Source organism: Hyla sarda, chromosome 6 (genome assembly GCF_029499605.1).
Source record: "Hyla sarda isolate aHylSar1 chromosome 6, aHylSar1.hap1, whole genome shotgun sequence".
In the NCBI taxonomy this organism is placed as follows: domain Eukaryota; kingdom Metazoa; phylum Chordata; class Amphibia; order Anura; family Hylidae; genus Hyla; species Hyla sarda.
Genome location: NC_079194.1, coordinates 99587662 through 99602609, shown reverse-complemented (window position 1 = coordinate 99602609; position 14948 = coordinate 99587662). Strand labels below are relative to the sequence as shown.

Sequence of the window (14948 nt, the reverse complement as noted above, 5' to 3'; positions counted from 1 at the left end):
TCCTGTCTGACAGCACTCCTCTGTGCTCTCTCCTGTCTGATAGCACTCCTCTGTGCTCTCTCTTGTCTGATAGGACTCCTCTGTGCTCTCTCCTGTCTGACAGCACTCCTCTGTGCTCTCTCCTGTCTGATAGCACTCCTCTGTGCTCTCTCCTGTCTGATAGGACTCCTATGTGCTCTCTCCTGTCTGATAGCACTCATCTGTGCTCTCTCCTGTCTGATAGTACTCCTCTGTGCTCTCTCCTGTCTGATAGGACTCCTATGTGCTCTGTCCTGTCTGATAGCACTCCTTTGTGCTCTCTCCTGTCTGATAGCACTCCTTTGTGCTCAATCCTGTCTTAAAGCACTCCTCTGTGCTCCCTCCAGTCTGATAGGACTCCTCTGTGCTCTCTCCTGTCTGATAGCACTCCTCTGTGCTCTCTCCTGTCTGATAGGGCAGAAGAGAGAGAGAAGATGAGTCCTATCAGACAAGAGTGAGTACATAAGAGAGCTAGCCCACCCTCACTTACTGGACTTAGTCCATGCCTGTGCTTCAGCTTGGACAATGCCATGGTTTTATAAGCCATGATTTCTATAAAAAGGAAATAAAATTTTCTTATGAAGTATATTAGTGTTAAATATAACCGGATCACTAAAATATAACCCGGTCTGTCCATGGAGAGAGTGAGCTCTTTGTTTGTATAAAAACACATACATTTATTGTAATCTTCTTGACATCATGGCAGACAGTACAAACAATAAATCTTCATGTAAAGGTTGTCCTTAGTATTAATAACTAAGGTAGGAGGGTTATGTAGGCATGTCCATAAATCTTGTCTCACCAGCTTGGATTTCTTCCTAAGTACTTCATCCAGCGTGGGGGATCTATCTTGAAATGTCCTTTTAAGATGGCCGTCTCTGTTAGCTTCCTCTAGCTGTCATCCTCCTTGTGCTGGAGGGCTGTACTGGACTTCCTGGAGACCCTTGTCCATTCCTCCATCTATCCTGGCTTTCTCTGGAGCAACTTATGCTCAAATGATGGGCGTGTCCATCATGATGGAAGGTGTGTCCATTATAAATGTGGGCGTGTTTATCCTAATTGATCATGTGTCTACTATCCATAAACATACAAATATGGTTTATTAAAAGTATATATCTCCTCCTAGTGGGTTGGCTGAATATATACTTAACTTGTGGGTGTATACATTAAGTCATGGATACACTATTTTCTGATTGGATAATACTAGCTTACAAATATGGTACTTAAGTCTAGTGTTAAGCGCGAATATTCGAAATGCGAATTTTTACAGCAAAAATCAGCATTTAGAATATACAGTATATTCGTAATGATGAATATTCTTTTTTTTAATGCAAATTTATGCAAATATTTATGCAAATATTGGCACTTCCAGACACTGATCCCTCCCCTTCTTTTAGGTGAAAGATATAATTGCGCATGCGCACTATGCAAATTTCATTACGAATTTTGTCATGGAAAAAAAAAAAGAGAGCGAACATAGAGAATATGCGAATTTCACGAACATAGGACGACTATTCGTCCTTATATTCGCGAAATATTGTGAATTCGAATATGGCCCCTGCCGCTCATCACCTAATTCTTGACGAAGCTACGTGACCATTCTAAAATAGCATTATACTGAGATAGGATATAGTGTGTCATGTGATGTTCTATACATTTAGACATGATGTCTTATGACAAATGGTGAGCACGTGCCATGTACTTAATAACCTTGGTTATGATATGAAAAGATTTGTATCTGACAGTGCCCATTTAAAAGAAATTTTGCATTACAATTGTCATGTAGGACAGGGAGAAGTGCAGCCTGAGTTCACCCACAGCCCTTTTACCTGCCTACTTTACGATCAGCCCTAAGCAATGGACCCCTATCTGGGTGATATGCCCTCCTCTGCAGGGCGTAGTGAGATCAAACACCAAAACACCCAAGTATATAGGTCAGGAAGAATGTCAGGACATGCAAAGTTACCAAGGAACAGACTAGGGAGCTAAGACAAGAGAAAAGCAACCAGACAAATAAACTGAAAGAGCTAATTTTTATACCTGTGCCTCTTCCGGGATCTATCACTTCTGTGTTTGCAGCAGGCATCGTTGGTTACTCTGAGAACGCTCTGCAGCTCTGACATTCCAAGACCTATCAGTGGGCTTGGAGTGTGGTCCAATAGCATTCGGTCCTGGTGTCTACGCCTCACTAGGCTGGCTATTTATACTCCACTCACTTAAGTGTTCCATGACTGGAATATTGGATCCTTCTGTTTTATTGGCTTTATGATTGTATCTCCTGGTTTACCTGCATTTATTCTTGGCTTGTTCTCTGACTACTCTTTTTACTTACTGTTTCTGTACTGCGCCGCTATTTCTGTTACCGATCTGGCAAGTTGACATTCTTATACATTTTGTTTTTGCTTCTTGTGTTTGTCCTGCTTGCAGTTTGTCATTTACCCATTGTGTCCTGACCTGATCCCTGACTTTTGTACTGTGTTTGTATTTTATTGTTTTGTCCCCTGCCCAGTTGGGGGGTCTGTTGCTTAAGGCAGATCGTCAAGTAGGCAGGAATAGAGGCTGTGGGTAATTTCAGAGCTGCATACATCCCCACACAATGTGATACAAGGTCAGGCAGGCCAAGTCAAAGCTAGGAAGTCACACAGTACCAAATCACTAAACAAAGGGTCAGTCAAGAAACAAGCCGGAAAGTCAGAATTACTACAAACACTAGTATAAGGAGCTATTGCAAAGACAAACGTCTAACACAGGCAAGGTAATGAAGAAAGTCAGTGAATTAAATAGCCGAATCCAGGAGGGTGGGGACACGGAGGCAGGATACCATTGGCTCATTGTTGATCCCTCATGATTGGCTTGGCATCTGCAACCGCAGCTGAACACAGGGAGGGTTGGAGCTGATGCCAGAGCCAAAAGTTAGACACGCCCATTAAAAATAGCATTTTGCCATGCTTCTACATGGAATAGGAATGCTTTTTCTTGTATACAAACCTCAGTAGAACCACAGAAGTGTGACAATGGGATTGATCTGACAAATTTGGAAAGTGGGAAAAATTTGGAAAGAGCAGCTTTAAAATACTGTGAAGACAAATAAAAAGGAACATTTATGTGCAATTTGAATTATGTGGTAAGATATGGGGCATTGTCTTCTATTTTTTTTTTTTTTTTACAGAAAAGAAAAGGACTAACAATAGTATACAAGGATGTTAATACATATGATCCCTCTGCCTGGTATGTGCCCTTTCTTTTTACCCTTATGGCACTGTTCCTTTCCGTTCTTCTTGCATGGGTATGCCACCTGATATGGAAATATGGCAAAGTGAAGGCCCTGTGCCAAAAGGCAAGAAACAAGGTTTCCAAAAAGAGGTAAGAACCGGCATATGTGCATCTTGTTTGCCGGTAATTGGAGTAATATATATTAAAAGATTTCCATGTTTATCCCTTACAGAGTCAAGACTTACAAGGCAGGTAAGTGTCTATCCCTCTACAATTCAGATACATTGTATCTGTCAGTGGTTTTAAGTCTGTTTTAACCTTTTTTCTCTTTCTCTTACAATGACTAGGAACGCAAAAAGAGAAGGTGGAAGTTATTACAGTGAGTAGTGTTGGATGCCGTTGTGGACTTTATTTTATTCATCTTGTGATGCAATATCAGTTTGCTTCTATTGAGGCACATGCGTTCTTAAGCAGCGCTTGAACTTTTCCAAGTTTCTTAGAGGCCTGTAAATGCTGGGGGACATATTTAAAACTTTTCCACCACTTTTTATTTTGCGCAGAACAATCACAATACATTTTCTTAAGGTTTACATTAAAAAAATCAACATTCTTCACAATCAAAACACGATGCACTATAGTTCTGCAAAAGTGGGCCTGTTGTGGAATTTAGTCTGCATTTTCAAAGGCTCATGCTCATGTGTAAAGGAAAATAATTCTTCCACAAGTGTATACTTCCTTTGTAATGGTGGTAAAAATTGTGATTTAAATTTTTTTTTATTTTTACAATTTTATACAGTATATTACATTTTTATATTTATAAGTATTTATGAACTATATTTATTTATTTTTAAATAGGGTCTGCACTTACCATCTGGTTTGGCTTACTTTGAACTGGAGGCATGTTTGACTTTGTGCCTTTGTGCTACTGTCTCAGTACTGTGTACATTTTTGCTAAGTTTTTACAGCAAAAAAACAAAATCACTGTAAAAATTACGCATCATGCAGCGATTTGCATGACCACTGTAAATTTGCACAATTTTTACTGCGGTTTTATAAAATCACGGCAAAAACACAGCACAACAGTACTGCATATAAAATGCAACATGTGAACAGAAAATAGGCAAATATTTCACTTACCTCCTCAACAAGTACATCTTTTTTTGCAAGAGAAAAACGTTTTTGCAGACACATTTAGTTTATTTTTTGGCTTTTTATTTTTTTATTTTTTTTTGCAGACATGTCCTCATTTACATCATATTGGATTCAGATGTTTTAGATAAATGTATTCTTTGGTGGACTCCTGGACATGTTTTTTTAATTTAATTTTTTTATAGTCTTTTTTTGCAGTTTTTGTAGAAGTTAACACAGTATTATTTTTTTCATTGGTAACAGCTTGAAATTTATTTTACATAATTCCATGATTCCTTGTTTGTAATTGTGAGATCACTTTTTTCCCACACATCAGTCACCCAACCCACTGAAACACACCTGTGATCCTTTCCATGCAACAGACCAGTGTTGTTTAACCAGGGTGTCTCCAGCTGTTGCAAAACTACAATTCTTGCAGAATGCTCTCCCTCCCACTCGGCGGTCGCTCCACTCATTGAAGCAAAGATAGGCTCCATGTGAACACTTGACTAGTGATGTAATGTCTTGGGCCGCACTGCAACCTGGGAAAACCTGAGACGACAGTAATTTTGTATGCTGTTAAAAATAGACTTTGGGGCAAAAATCGCAGAATTGCGAGACCACTATGAATCACAGGTACAGATACTATATTGTGACCTACATTAACTTTACAGCCCTTGTAACATAGTCAAATAAAAAATAAAATTAAAAAATCCCAGAATACTTTCTATAAGCCATGTTTGAACCATAAACTTGTATGAAGTCACTGAATAATAATATTTATAATAATAATATTTATAATAATAATAATAATATCTCACAATCACAATACCTGTAATTTGCATTTTCTTGCCTGACATTTTCGGGATTTTAAATCGCCACATAAAAGGTAAATTGAGATGCGAAATGAAAAAAATATGTGAAACTTGACATATTTCAAAGCAACACAAGTGAGCTATAAAAATGTGGTGAGAAAAAAAGACATAATTAATATTACTAAGCCATAAATTAAACAGGTTTTTGAATTTGTCCCCCACTATAGTAGATCTCATTTGTTTTTTTTTATGACTGGGGGGTTGGCCTAAAGGATCATCACATTTGTTTTGCAGACACGGCCAGACACATTTTATCCCATATTGGCCATTGCAGATCTTCAAACTGACAATTCATGATCAGTGACACTTGGCAAATAATTAAAGATGTTTAGGCAAATGTTCTGAGAATAATCTGAGAACTGTTAGTCGACCAGAGGTCTTTTCTCCGATTTTTGTACAAAAATTTCAAACATGGCCAACTTCTTTAAAAACAAGATCAGTCCGACATAATTTGACTAAAATTATCATTTGCTGTACCATTATACCTAACAAATGATAATTCTGGTTAAAATAATCCATTTTCAATTACTTCAATCTAATATGGATGGGTGCTTTTAGCACAGAAATTCATCTGCTTTTGATGAGTGACATCTTTTAAGAAGCTTTTGGCCTATACAATGCACCACATGTATAGAACAGTAAATTATATTGATCTGCTTGTGACATCTTTTCATTTTGTTACTTGCAGGAAACAACAACCTTTGAAACTGTCTTTGATGGAGAGGCGGTGGATCCTGGTGAATTTTTAGTTTCTTTTTATACATTGAATGATTAGAAAAACATGGCTGCTTTCTTCCAAAAACAACACCACATCTGCCCACAGGTTGTTTATAAAATTGTAGGACAACAACATACACGCCAGTGAAGTTGAGCTGCAATACCAGATATAACCTGTGGACAGTTCTGGCAGTGTTTCTGCAAGGAAGCAGCAATGTTAATCTGATCCTTTACAACTCCTTCCATATGACAGATTGACCATTTTTACTGTGTTGATCTACCAGAAAGATATGTTAGTAGATAACTGTCTGTAGGAAGATACAGGATGGCACCACTAGATATGCACTCTATACAGATACCCAGATGGGAATAGCATGTAAAAAAACGGCAGGTACGCAACACAAACAATGAATCTTCGGAGGCGCTAGGACGTAATATAAGGTTAGACCTTAGCACAAACTGTATATTGTAAAACAGTGATGGCAAACCTATGGCACACGTGCCACAGCTGGCACGCCGAGCCCCCTCTGTGGGCACGCGGCCATAGTTCGCCAGGCGGGGCAAACCGGGATATCCCTGTGTTCCGAAAGATCTTTTTGGGACACAAGGATGTCGGTTACCTTTCTGTGGCCCCGTGTTAACTTTAAAAACGAAGGGGCCGCCGGGAGGTAGCGCTTGCAGGGATGCCACTGACGTCCCGTGCGTGTGCCCATAGGAATGGAGGAGCGGAGTATCGAGGTGGAGGATGCGCAGGCATGGTGAGTTACCTGCATGTCATCTTCAGTGCTCCGACCACCGCTCCTCCGGTCCTGGGACCTACTGCTACAGTAGATTGTGAACCCTGACCAGGAGAGCGGTGGACGGATCACTGTGAGGCAGTACACAGATATACAGCCTCCATACTGCCAACTGGAACATACTGCCAACCTAATGTGGGGGAACATACTGCCAACCTAATGTGGGAGAACTGCAACCTAATGTGGGTGAACTGCAATCTATTGTGGGGGAACTGCAACCTATTGTGGGGGAACTGCAACCTAATGTGGGGGAACTAACCTAATGTGGTGAACTACAACCTAATGTGGAGGAACATACTGCCAACCTAATGTGGGGGAACTATACTGCCTCCCTAAAGTGGGGGAACTACAACCTAATGTGGGGAACTATACTGCCTACCTAAAGTGGGGAAACTACAAGCTAATGTGGGGGAACTATACTGCCTACCTTATGTGGGGGAACTGCAACCTAATATCGGGGAACTTCAACCTAATGTGGGGGAACTGCAACCTAATGTGGGGGAACATTCTGCCAACCTAATGTGGGGGAACTGCAACCTAATATGTGGGAACTGCAACCTAATGTGGGGGAACTATACTGCCTACCTAATGTGGGGGAACTACAACCTAATGTGGGGGAACTATACTGCCTACCTAATGTGGGGGAACTACAACCTAATTTGGGGGAACTATACTGCCTACCTATTGTGGGGGAACTGCAACCTAATGTGGGGGAACTGCAACCTAATGTGAGGGAACTGCAACCTAATGTGGGGGAACTACAACCTAATGTGGGGGAACTGTACTGCCAACCTAATGTGGGGAAATTATCCTGCCTACCCAATGTGGGGGAACATACTGCCTACCTAATGTAGGTGTGGGGGAACTACAACCTAATGCAGGGGAACATACTGCCTACCTAAGTTGTTTTTTTCTAAACTTAAACATCAGTATTCTGATTTAATTGCTGTGCGTGCATTACGGTTTGGGCACTCGGGCTCAAAAACGTTCGCCATCACTGTTGCAGAACAACAGAATATCCTGCACTCACCGCTCAGTCTGCTGTCCTGGTCTCCAGCTGGTCCAAATGGGAGCTTTGAGTCCCATATTGAGCGGTGAGTGCAAGATATCCTATTGTTCTACAGTATACAGTTTATGTTAGTAGATAACACCATTGGTGATCTATGAGCCATTTTCAGTCATGTCATTGGAAGCACATTTATTTTTGCTGTCAGAAGGTCAATCTTTGAGGTGGGATTTTCAATGCTTGTATTGCTTCATGGACCACCAAACTGACCTGACGCTGGGTCTGTAGATACAAAATTTAAAGTGTTATGATTTTTAGGTGGAAAAAACGGAAGTGCAAAAACGAAAATTGGCTTGTTCCTAAATAAAAATAAAAACACTATACATAGACCAATATTTTCACATACAGTGATCATATAGTGCAGCGGTACCCAACTGGCGGACCGCTGTCTAGATCAGGACAGCTGTCCTGACATTCATATGTTTCAGTGTCTTTGAGACACCTATACAAATAAATAGCTGCTCGCCTGCCCGGCCAGCGCTTTTCCTATGATGCAGCCGGCGCGATTAACATCTGCTCTGGCCAGGCCTGATTAGAAGAGGCCAGAGCAGCGGAGCAGCGCGGGGCCTGGCACAGAGAAGCAGGGTTGGGAAAAGTAAGTATGCTTGGCGGGTGTCACGATGCCGGCTGGCAGGTAGTGGATCCTCTGTGTCAGAGAGGGATTGGCGAGGACCGCGCTAGTGGACCGGTTCTAAGTCACTACTGGTTTTCACCAGAGCCCGCCGCAAAGCGGGATGGTCTTGCTGCGGCGGTAGTGACCAGGTCGTATCCACTAGCAACGGCTCACCTCTCTGACTGCTGATGACAGGCGCGGTACAAGGGAGTAGGCAGAAGCAAGGTCGGACGTAGCAGAAGGTCGGGGGCAGGCGGCAAGGATCGTAGTCAGGGGCAACGGCAGGAGGTCAGGAACACGGACTAGGAACAGACAAGGGAACGCTTTCACTAGGCACAAGTGCAACAAGATCCGGCAAGGGAGTGCAGGGGAAGTGAGGTGATATAGGGAAGTGCACAGGTGGGAGCCAATTAAGCTAATTGGGAAGATTGGGCCAGGCACCATCATTGGTGCACTGGCCCTTTAAATCGCAGAGACCCGGCGCGCGCGCGCCCTAGGGAGCGGGGCCGCGCGCGCCGGGACAGGACCGAGGGAGAGCGAATCAGGTACGGGGGCCGGGGTGCGCATCGCGAGCGGGCGCTATCCGCATCGCGAATCGCATCCCGGCTGAAGGCGGGACCGCAGCGCACCCGGTCAGTGGATCTGACCGGGGCGCTGCAACAACGAAGATGAGGCGAGCGCTCCGGGGAGGAACGGGGACCCGGAGCGCTCGGCGTAACAGTACCCCCCCCCTTGGGTCTCCCCCTCTTCTTGGGGCCAAAGAACCTGAGGAAAAAAAACTCAATTTTTCCGTGATGAGGTCCGATGCAAATTAGGAGGGGTTCTGTGTGGAAACGTACGAGACAGTCCAATCTTTTATTGTAAAAACAATAGATGTAGAGGGGTCTGGCGAGACTGGTCACAGGAACGTAGAACCTGTTGATGAGAGAGGCCAAAAAAAATTTTCCTGCAGATCCGGAATCCAAGAAGAGCATAGTAGAGAAGGAGAAGGTAGAGGCAGATATCCGCACAGGCACAGTAAGGCGTGGAGAAGCAGAGTTGACATCAAGAACTGTGTCACCTTTGTGCGGAGTCAGCGTACGTCTTTCCAGGCGGGGAGGACGGATAGGACAATCCTTCAGGAAGTGTTCGGTACCGGCATAGTACAGGCAAAGATTCTCCATGCGGCGTCGTGTCCTCTCTTGAGGTGTCAAGCAAGACCGGTCAACTTGCATAGCCTCAGCGGCGGGAAGCACAGGAACAGATTGCAGAGGACCAGAGGAGAGAGGAGCCGGAGAGAAAAAACGCTTCGTGCGAACAAAGTCCATATCCAGGCGGAGCTCCAGACGCCATCCGGAAGAACGCATGTCAATGCGAGTGGCTAGATGAATGAGTTCATGTAGGTCAGCAGGAGTCTCTCGTGCGGCCAGAACATCTTTAATGTTGCTGGATAGGCCTTTTTTAAAGGTCGCGCAGAGAACCTCACTATTCCAGGACAACTCGTAAGCAAGAGCACGGAACTGAATGGCGTACTCGCCAACGGAAGAAACACCCTGGGCCAGGTTCAGCAGGGCAATCTCGGCTGAAGAAGCTCGGGCAGGTTCCTCAAAGACACTTCGAATTTCCGAGAAGAAGGAGTGTACAGAGGCAGTGACGGGGTCATTGCGGTCCCAGAGCGGTGCGGCCCATGACAGGGCTTTTCCAGACAGAAGGCAGAACACGAAAGCCACCTTAGACCTTTCAGTAGGAAACTGGTCCGACATCATCTCCAAGTGCTGGGAACATTGCGAAAGAAAGCCACGGCAATACTTAGAGTCCCCATTAAATTTGTCCGGCAAGGACAGGCGGAGGCTAGGAGTGGCCACTCGCTGCGGAGGAGGTGCAGGAGCTGGCGGAGGAGAAGATTGCTGGAGAAGTTGCGACTGAAGTTGGTGCGAAATGGTGGACATTTCCGACAGCTGACGGGTTAGAAGGGCGATCTGTCGGGCTTGCTGGGCGGCCACCGTGGTGAGGTCAGCGACAACTGGCAGAGGAACTTCAGCGGGATCCATGGCCGGATCTACTGTCACGATGCCGGCTGGCAGGTAGTGGATCCTCTGTGTCAGAGAGGGATTGGCGAGGACCGCGCTAGTGGACCGGTTCTAAGTCACTACTGGTTTTCACCAGAGCCCGCCGCAAAGCGGGATGGTCTTGCTGCGGCGGTAGTGACCAGGTCGTATCCACTAGCAACGGCTCACCTCTCTGACTGCTGATGACAGGCGCGGTACAAGGGAGTAGGCAGAAGCAAGGTCGGACGTAGCAGAAGGTCGGGGGCAGGCGGCAAGGATCGTAGTCAGGGGCAACGGCAGGAGGTCAGGAACACGGACTAGGAACAGACAAGGGAACGCTTTCACTAGGCACAAGTGCAACAAGATCCGGCAAGGGAGTGCAGGGGAAGTGAGGTGATATAGGGAAGTGCACAGGTGGGAGCCAATTAAGCTAATTGGGAAGATTGGGCCAGGCACCATCATTGGTGCACTGGCCCTTTAAATCGCAGAGACCCGGCGCGCGCGCGCCCTAGGGAGCGGGGCCGCGCGCGCCGGGACAGGACCGAGGGAGAGCGAATCAGGTACGGGGGCCGGGGTGCGCATCGCGAGCGGGCGCTATCCGCATCGCGAATCGCATCCCGGCTGAAGGCGGGACCGCAGCGCACCCGGTCAGTGGATCTGACCGGGGCGCTGCAACAACGAAGATGAGGCGAGCGCTCCGGGGAGGAACGGGGACCCGGAGCGCTCGGCGTAACAGCGGGGCTGGGCCATCCTGAGTGGGGGTGGGGGAGATGAATACTGCAGGGGTCATGGGGTGGGGGAAATTAATTCTGCAGGGGTCTTGGGGGGGATGAATTCTGCAGGGGTCTTGGGGTGGGGGTTAAGATGAATGCTGCAGGGTTCTGGTCTTGGAGGGGGGAGATGAATGCTGCAGGGGTCTGGTCTTGGGGAGGGGGAGATGAATGCTGCAGGGGTCTGGTCTTAGGGGGGAGATGAATGATGCAAGGGTCTGGTCCTAGAGGGGAAATTAATGATACCGGGGTCTTGTGGGGGAGAAGATGAATGATGCAGGGGTCTTGTCTTGGGGGAGTGTTAAGATGAATGATTCAGGGGTCTTGTCTTGGGGGGAGTGTAAAGATGAATGACGCAGGGGTCTTGGGGGGGGAGATGAATGATGCGGGTGGGAGTGTTAAGGCAGAAGGGGACAGAGGGGTCTGGGGGACAGAAAAGTGTAAAGATAAATGATGCAGGGGTCTTGGGGGGCAGAGGGGTCTGCAGGAGGACTAAGGGGGCCCATCAACATTGAGGACATTCCTCCGGTGGAAATCTGCTTGCAGCAGAGTTCAAATGTTTTCAATGATTTTCTGCTGCACTGTGCATACTACAGAATCGCCACAGTGGAATTCCCCCAGCAGAATGGATGTAAACCCCAAGAACGAACATGTTCGTTCTTTAGGTGGACATCCATTTAGCAGGTGGAATTCAGTCGGACTGCTTTGTCATCTATAGAGATGGCACACATCCATGCAGTCCTACCGCTAATGCCTTCGGTGGCGTCTGCAGCAAACGGACATTCCGCTGACTAAATGTCCACAGTGTGAATAAGCCCTTAGGGGTCTGCAGGAGGAGGGGAAAATGGGTCTGGGGGGAGTACAGGGGTGGGATTCTGACAGCCAGAGGAAACAGTGTCTGGCAGTATTATTTTTAGGGGTCATGAATCTGGTAGGGTTATAATGATTATTGTCTTTATACAGAGGATGAGGATCTACTAACAAAGTAACCAATGATGTCCGGGCATCAGACTCTGCAGAGAAGATGGAGATGAAACAAGACAAGGACCAGATGAAAAAGAGCTGGAGTCACTTGTCATTTCTGCAGGGATGATGGGTGACACTGTACCCCAATCGGCCATGGGTGTGACATCTGATGGAGAAGCCTTGCTGGGAAGTACTTCCTCTGCTATGCTGCTCTGAACACACAGCCTAGAGTAGTTCAGTGTGAGATCGCACACAAGCCCCTCAGCTATATGCACTGAACTCTACAGTGTGTCTGGACTGCCCAGCAACTGCAAAATATCCAGCATAATGTTTAGCACACTATTTAGCACTATGCAATGAACGTATTATGACTCAAAAGCACTGTTTCCTAATCAGAGTGTTTCCTTTGGCTGTCCAGGCATGCTGGGAGCTGTAGGTTTGCAACAGCCAGAGGCACCCAGGTTGGGAATGCCTGCTCTACAGTCTAGCTTAGCACAAAGGGAAAGGGAGCTGAAATATTTAGCTCCATACACTCTATACACTGTGTTGAGTTGAGGTCCCACCTGTGTTTCCTGCCTTTTGTTTCTACCAGGCTGCTGCAGGAGACAATCTGCTAGCAGGACTGCAGGCAGGACCAGAAGGAGGACCCCTGGTGGCCAAACTTTTAGGGGTCAATTTAACACAAAATTACTAACACATAAAATTTTATTAAGAAGTATATTAGAGAAGTATTTCAAATAGGCTAATCTATAATATATTCATTTTTATTGATGGTGTAGAGTTATATAAAATAAGAGAAAATTACATTTTAATGTTGCCTTAGGGCCACCTTGCTTCTACATAAGTAATTCCACTATTAACTAAGTTTTATATGTTCAGTTACAGGGAACACATATGAATATAACAGCAAATCAGGAGCTAGAAGGTGGAAGTTCATTCAAGCCAATGAGGAGAACATAAAACTCACTGATATTTCCACAGTATCTGAAACCCTGGCTCCTAATCCCCCACTAGCTCCAGCTATTAAGAATGCTTAAGGGAATCTGTGCTTACTTTACAGATCTGTTCTCTGTAATAATTCATAAATACTTGTCCCACTTTGTTACGGTCATCAGAACTATTCCCTTCTTTATAATTTTTCATATAAAGTAATTGTGAAATTAAATAGACAGAAAATAATAAGATGGACATATATCAAAAATTGTTGTAGCTGATACTTAAAGAATATTTATATATATATATGTAGTCTACCCATTTACTATCAGTGTAAGTCTTATTTTCAGAGGCATTATAGAGGGGGTAGGGGGGAGAACTTGCAGAGAACCAAGTGTGGCAACAAGATTCTCTGCCTTAGCCAGGGTATCTCCAAGACTAGGGTAACATCCTGAATAATTACCCTACTGCTATAATAACTCACTGCTATGTCTGAATTGTAATAGTCTAAAATAAAGATTTATGAGCATTCTCCTGGTGATGGACAGTTTTTGCACAAAGTTGGAAACAAGCAATTGACACTTTTAACTGAGCATATCTGTTTTTTTTTTTTTTTAGCACATTGCTGGTGCTAATGGTTAAAACAAAAATGTTAAACCATGTAAAGGGATATTGTTTATCTACTTATTGATTTGCCCCCTATCTACACTGTTACTTTACTTAACAAATATTAACTTGATCCTTTGTAGAAATCCGGCCCAACGTCATTTTGGTCTTGGCCATTTATAACATTCCTTTGTGGAGAAATATGATTTTGACCTCTTTTAGTAGCATACCTGATCATTTGAACAAATTTTGTATTATGCACATCCATCACAATGTCTTAGATTATCTAGACTGCAGTCCATTTATACTGGTCATATAGGTTTAGTACTAGGAATAAATCAAAGTTGAACTATGTACTTGTACTTGTATAAAAGTATTTAGTCAGCCACCAATTGTGCAAGTTCTCCCACTTAATAAGATGAGAGAGACCTGTCATTTTCATCATAGGTATACCTCAACTATGAGAGACATAATGAGAAAAAAATCCATAAAATCACATTGTCTGATTTTTAAAGAATTTATTTGCAAATTGTGGTGGAAAATAAGTATTTGGTCGCCTACAAACAAGCAAGATATCTGGCTCTCACAGACCTGTCTGTAACTTCTTCTTTAAGAGTCTCCTCTGTCCTCCCCTCGTTACCTGTATTAATGGCACCTGTTTGAACTTGTTATCAGTATAAAAGACACCTGTCCACATCCACAACCTCAAACAGTCACACTACAAACTCCACTATGGCCAAGACCAAAGAGCTGTCGAAGGACAGCAGAAACAAAATTGTAGACCTGCACCAGGCTGGGAAGACTGAATCTGCAATGGGCAAGCAGCTTGGTGTGAAGAAATCAACTGTCGGAGCAATTCTTAGAAAATGGAAGACATAAAAGATCACTGATAATCTCCCTTGATCTTGGGCTCACCCCGTGGTGTCAAAATGACAACAAGAACATTGAGGAAAAATCCCAGAACGACATGGGGGGACCTAGTGAATGACCTGCAGAGAGCTGGGACCAAAGTAACAAAGGCTACACTCAGTAACACACTACGCTGCTAGGGACTCAAATCATGCAGTGCCAGACGTATCCCCCTGCTTAAGCCAGTACATGTCCGGGCCCGTCTGAAGTTTGCTAGAGAGCATTTAAACTCAACTCGTTGTGTTTGGAGGAAAAAGAATGCTGAGTTGCATCCAAAGATCACCATACCTACTGTGAAGCATGGGGGGTT

The 14948-nt window shown here is 44.6% G+C and overlaps 1 protein-coding gene across 1 annotated transcript in view; it reads left to right on the top strand.

The window, feature by feature from the left end:
* The window catches only part of LOC130277447 (cadherin-related family member 3-like), a 51670-nt gene extending 38024 nt beyond the window's left edge, over positions 1-13646 (top strand). Inside the window, exons 15-19 of the mRNA XM_056528119.1 lie at positions 3188-3381; positions 3464-3483; positions 3579-3610; positions 5923-5971; positions 13070-13646. Coding sequence (XP_056384094.1) covers positions 3188-3381; positions 3464-3483; positions 3579-3610; positions 5923-5971; positions 13070-13227 — 453 coding nt within the window. The 3' untranslated portion in view covers positions 13228-13646. The remainder of the gene's footprint in view (positions 1-3187; positions 3382-3463; positions 3484-3578; positions 3611-5922; positions 5972-13069) is intronic.
* Positions 13647-14948: the final 1302 nt, after the last annotated feature.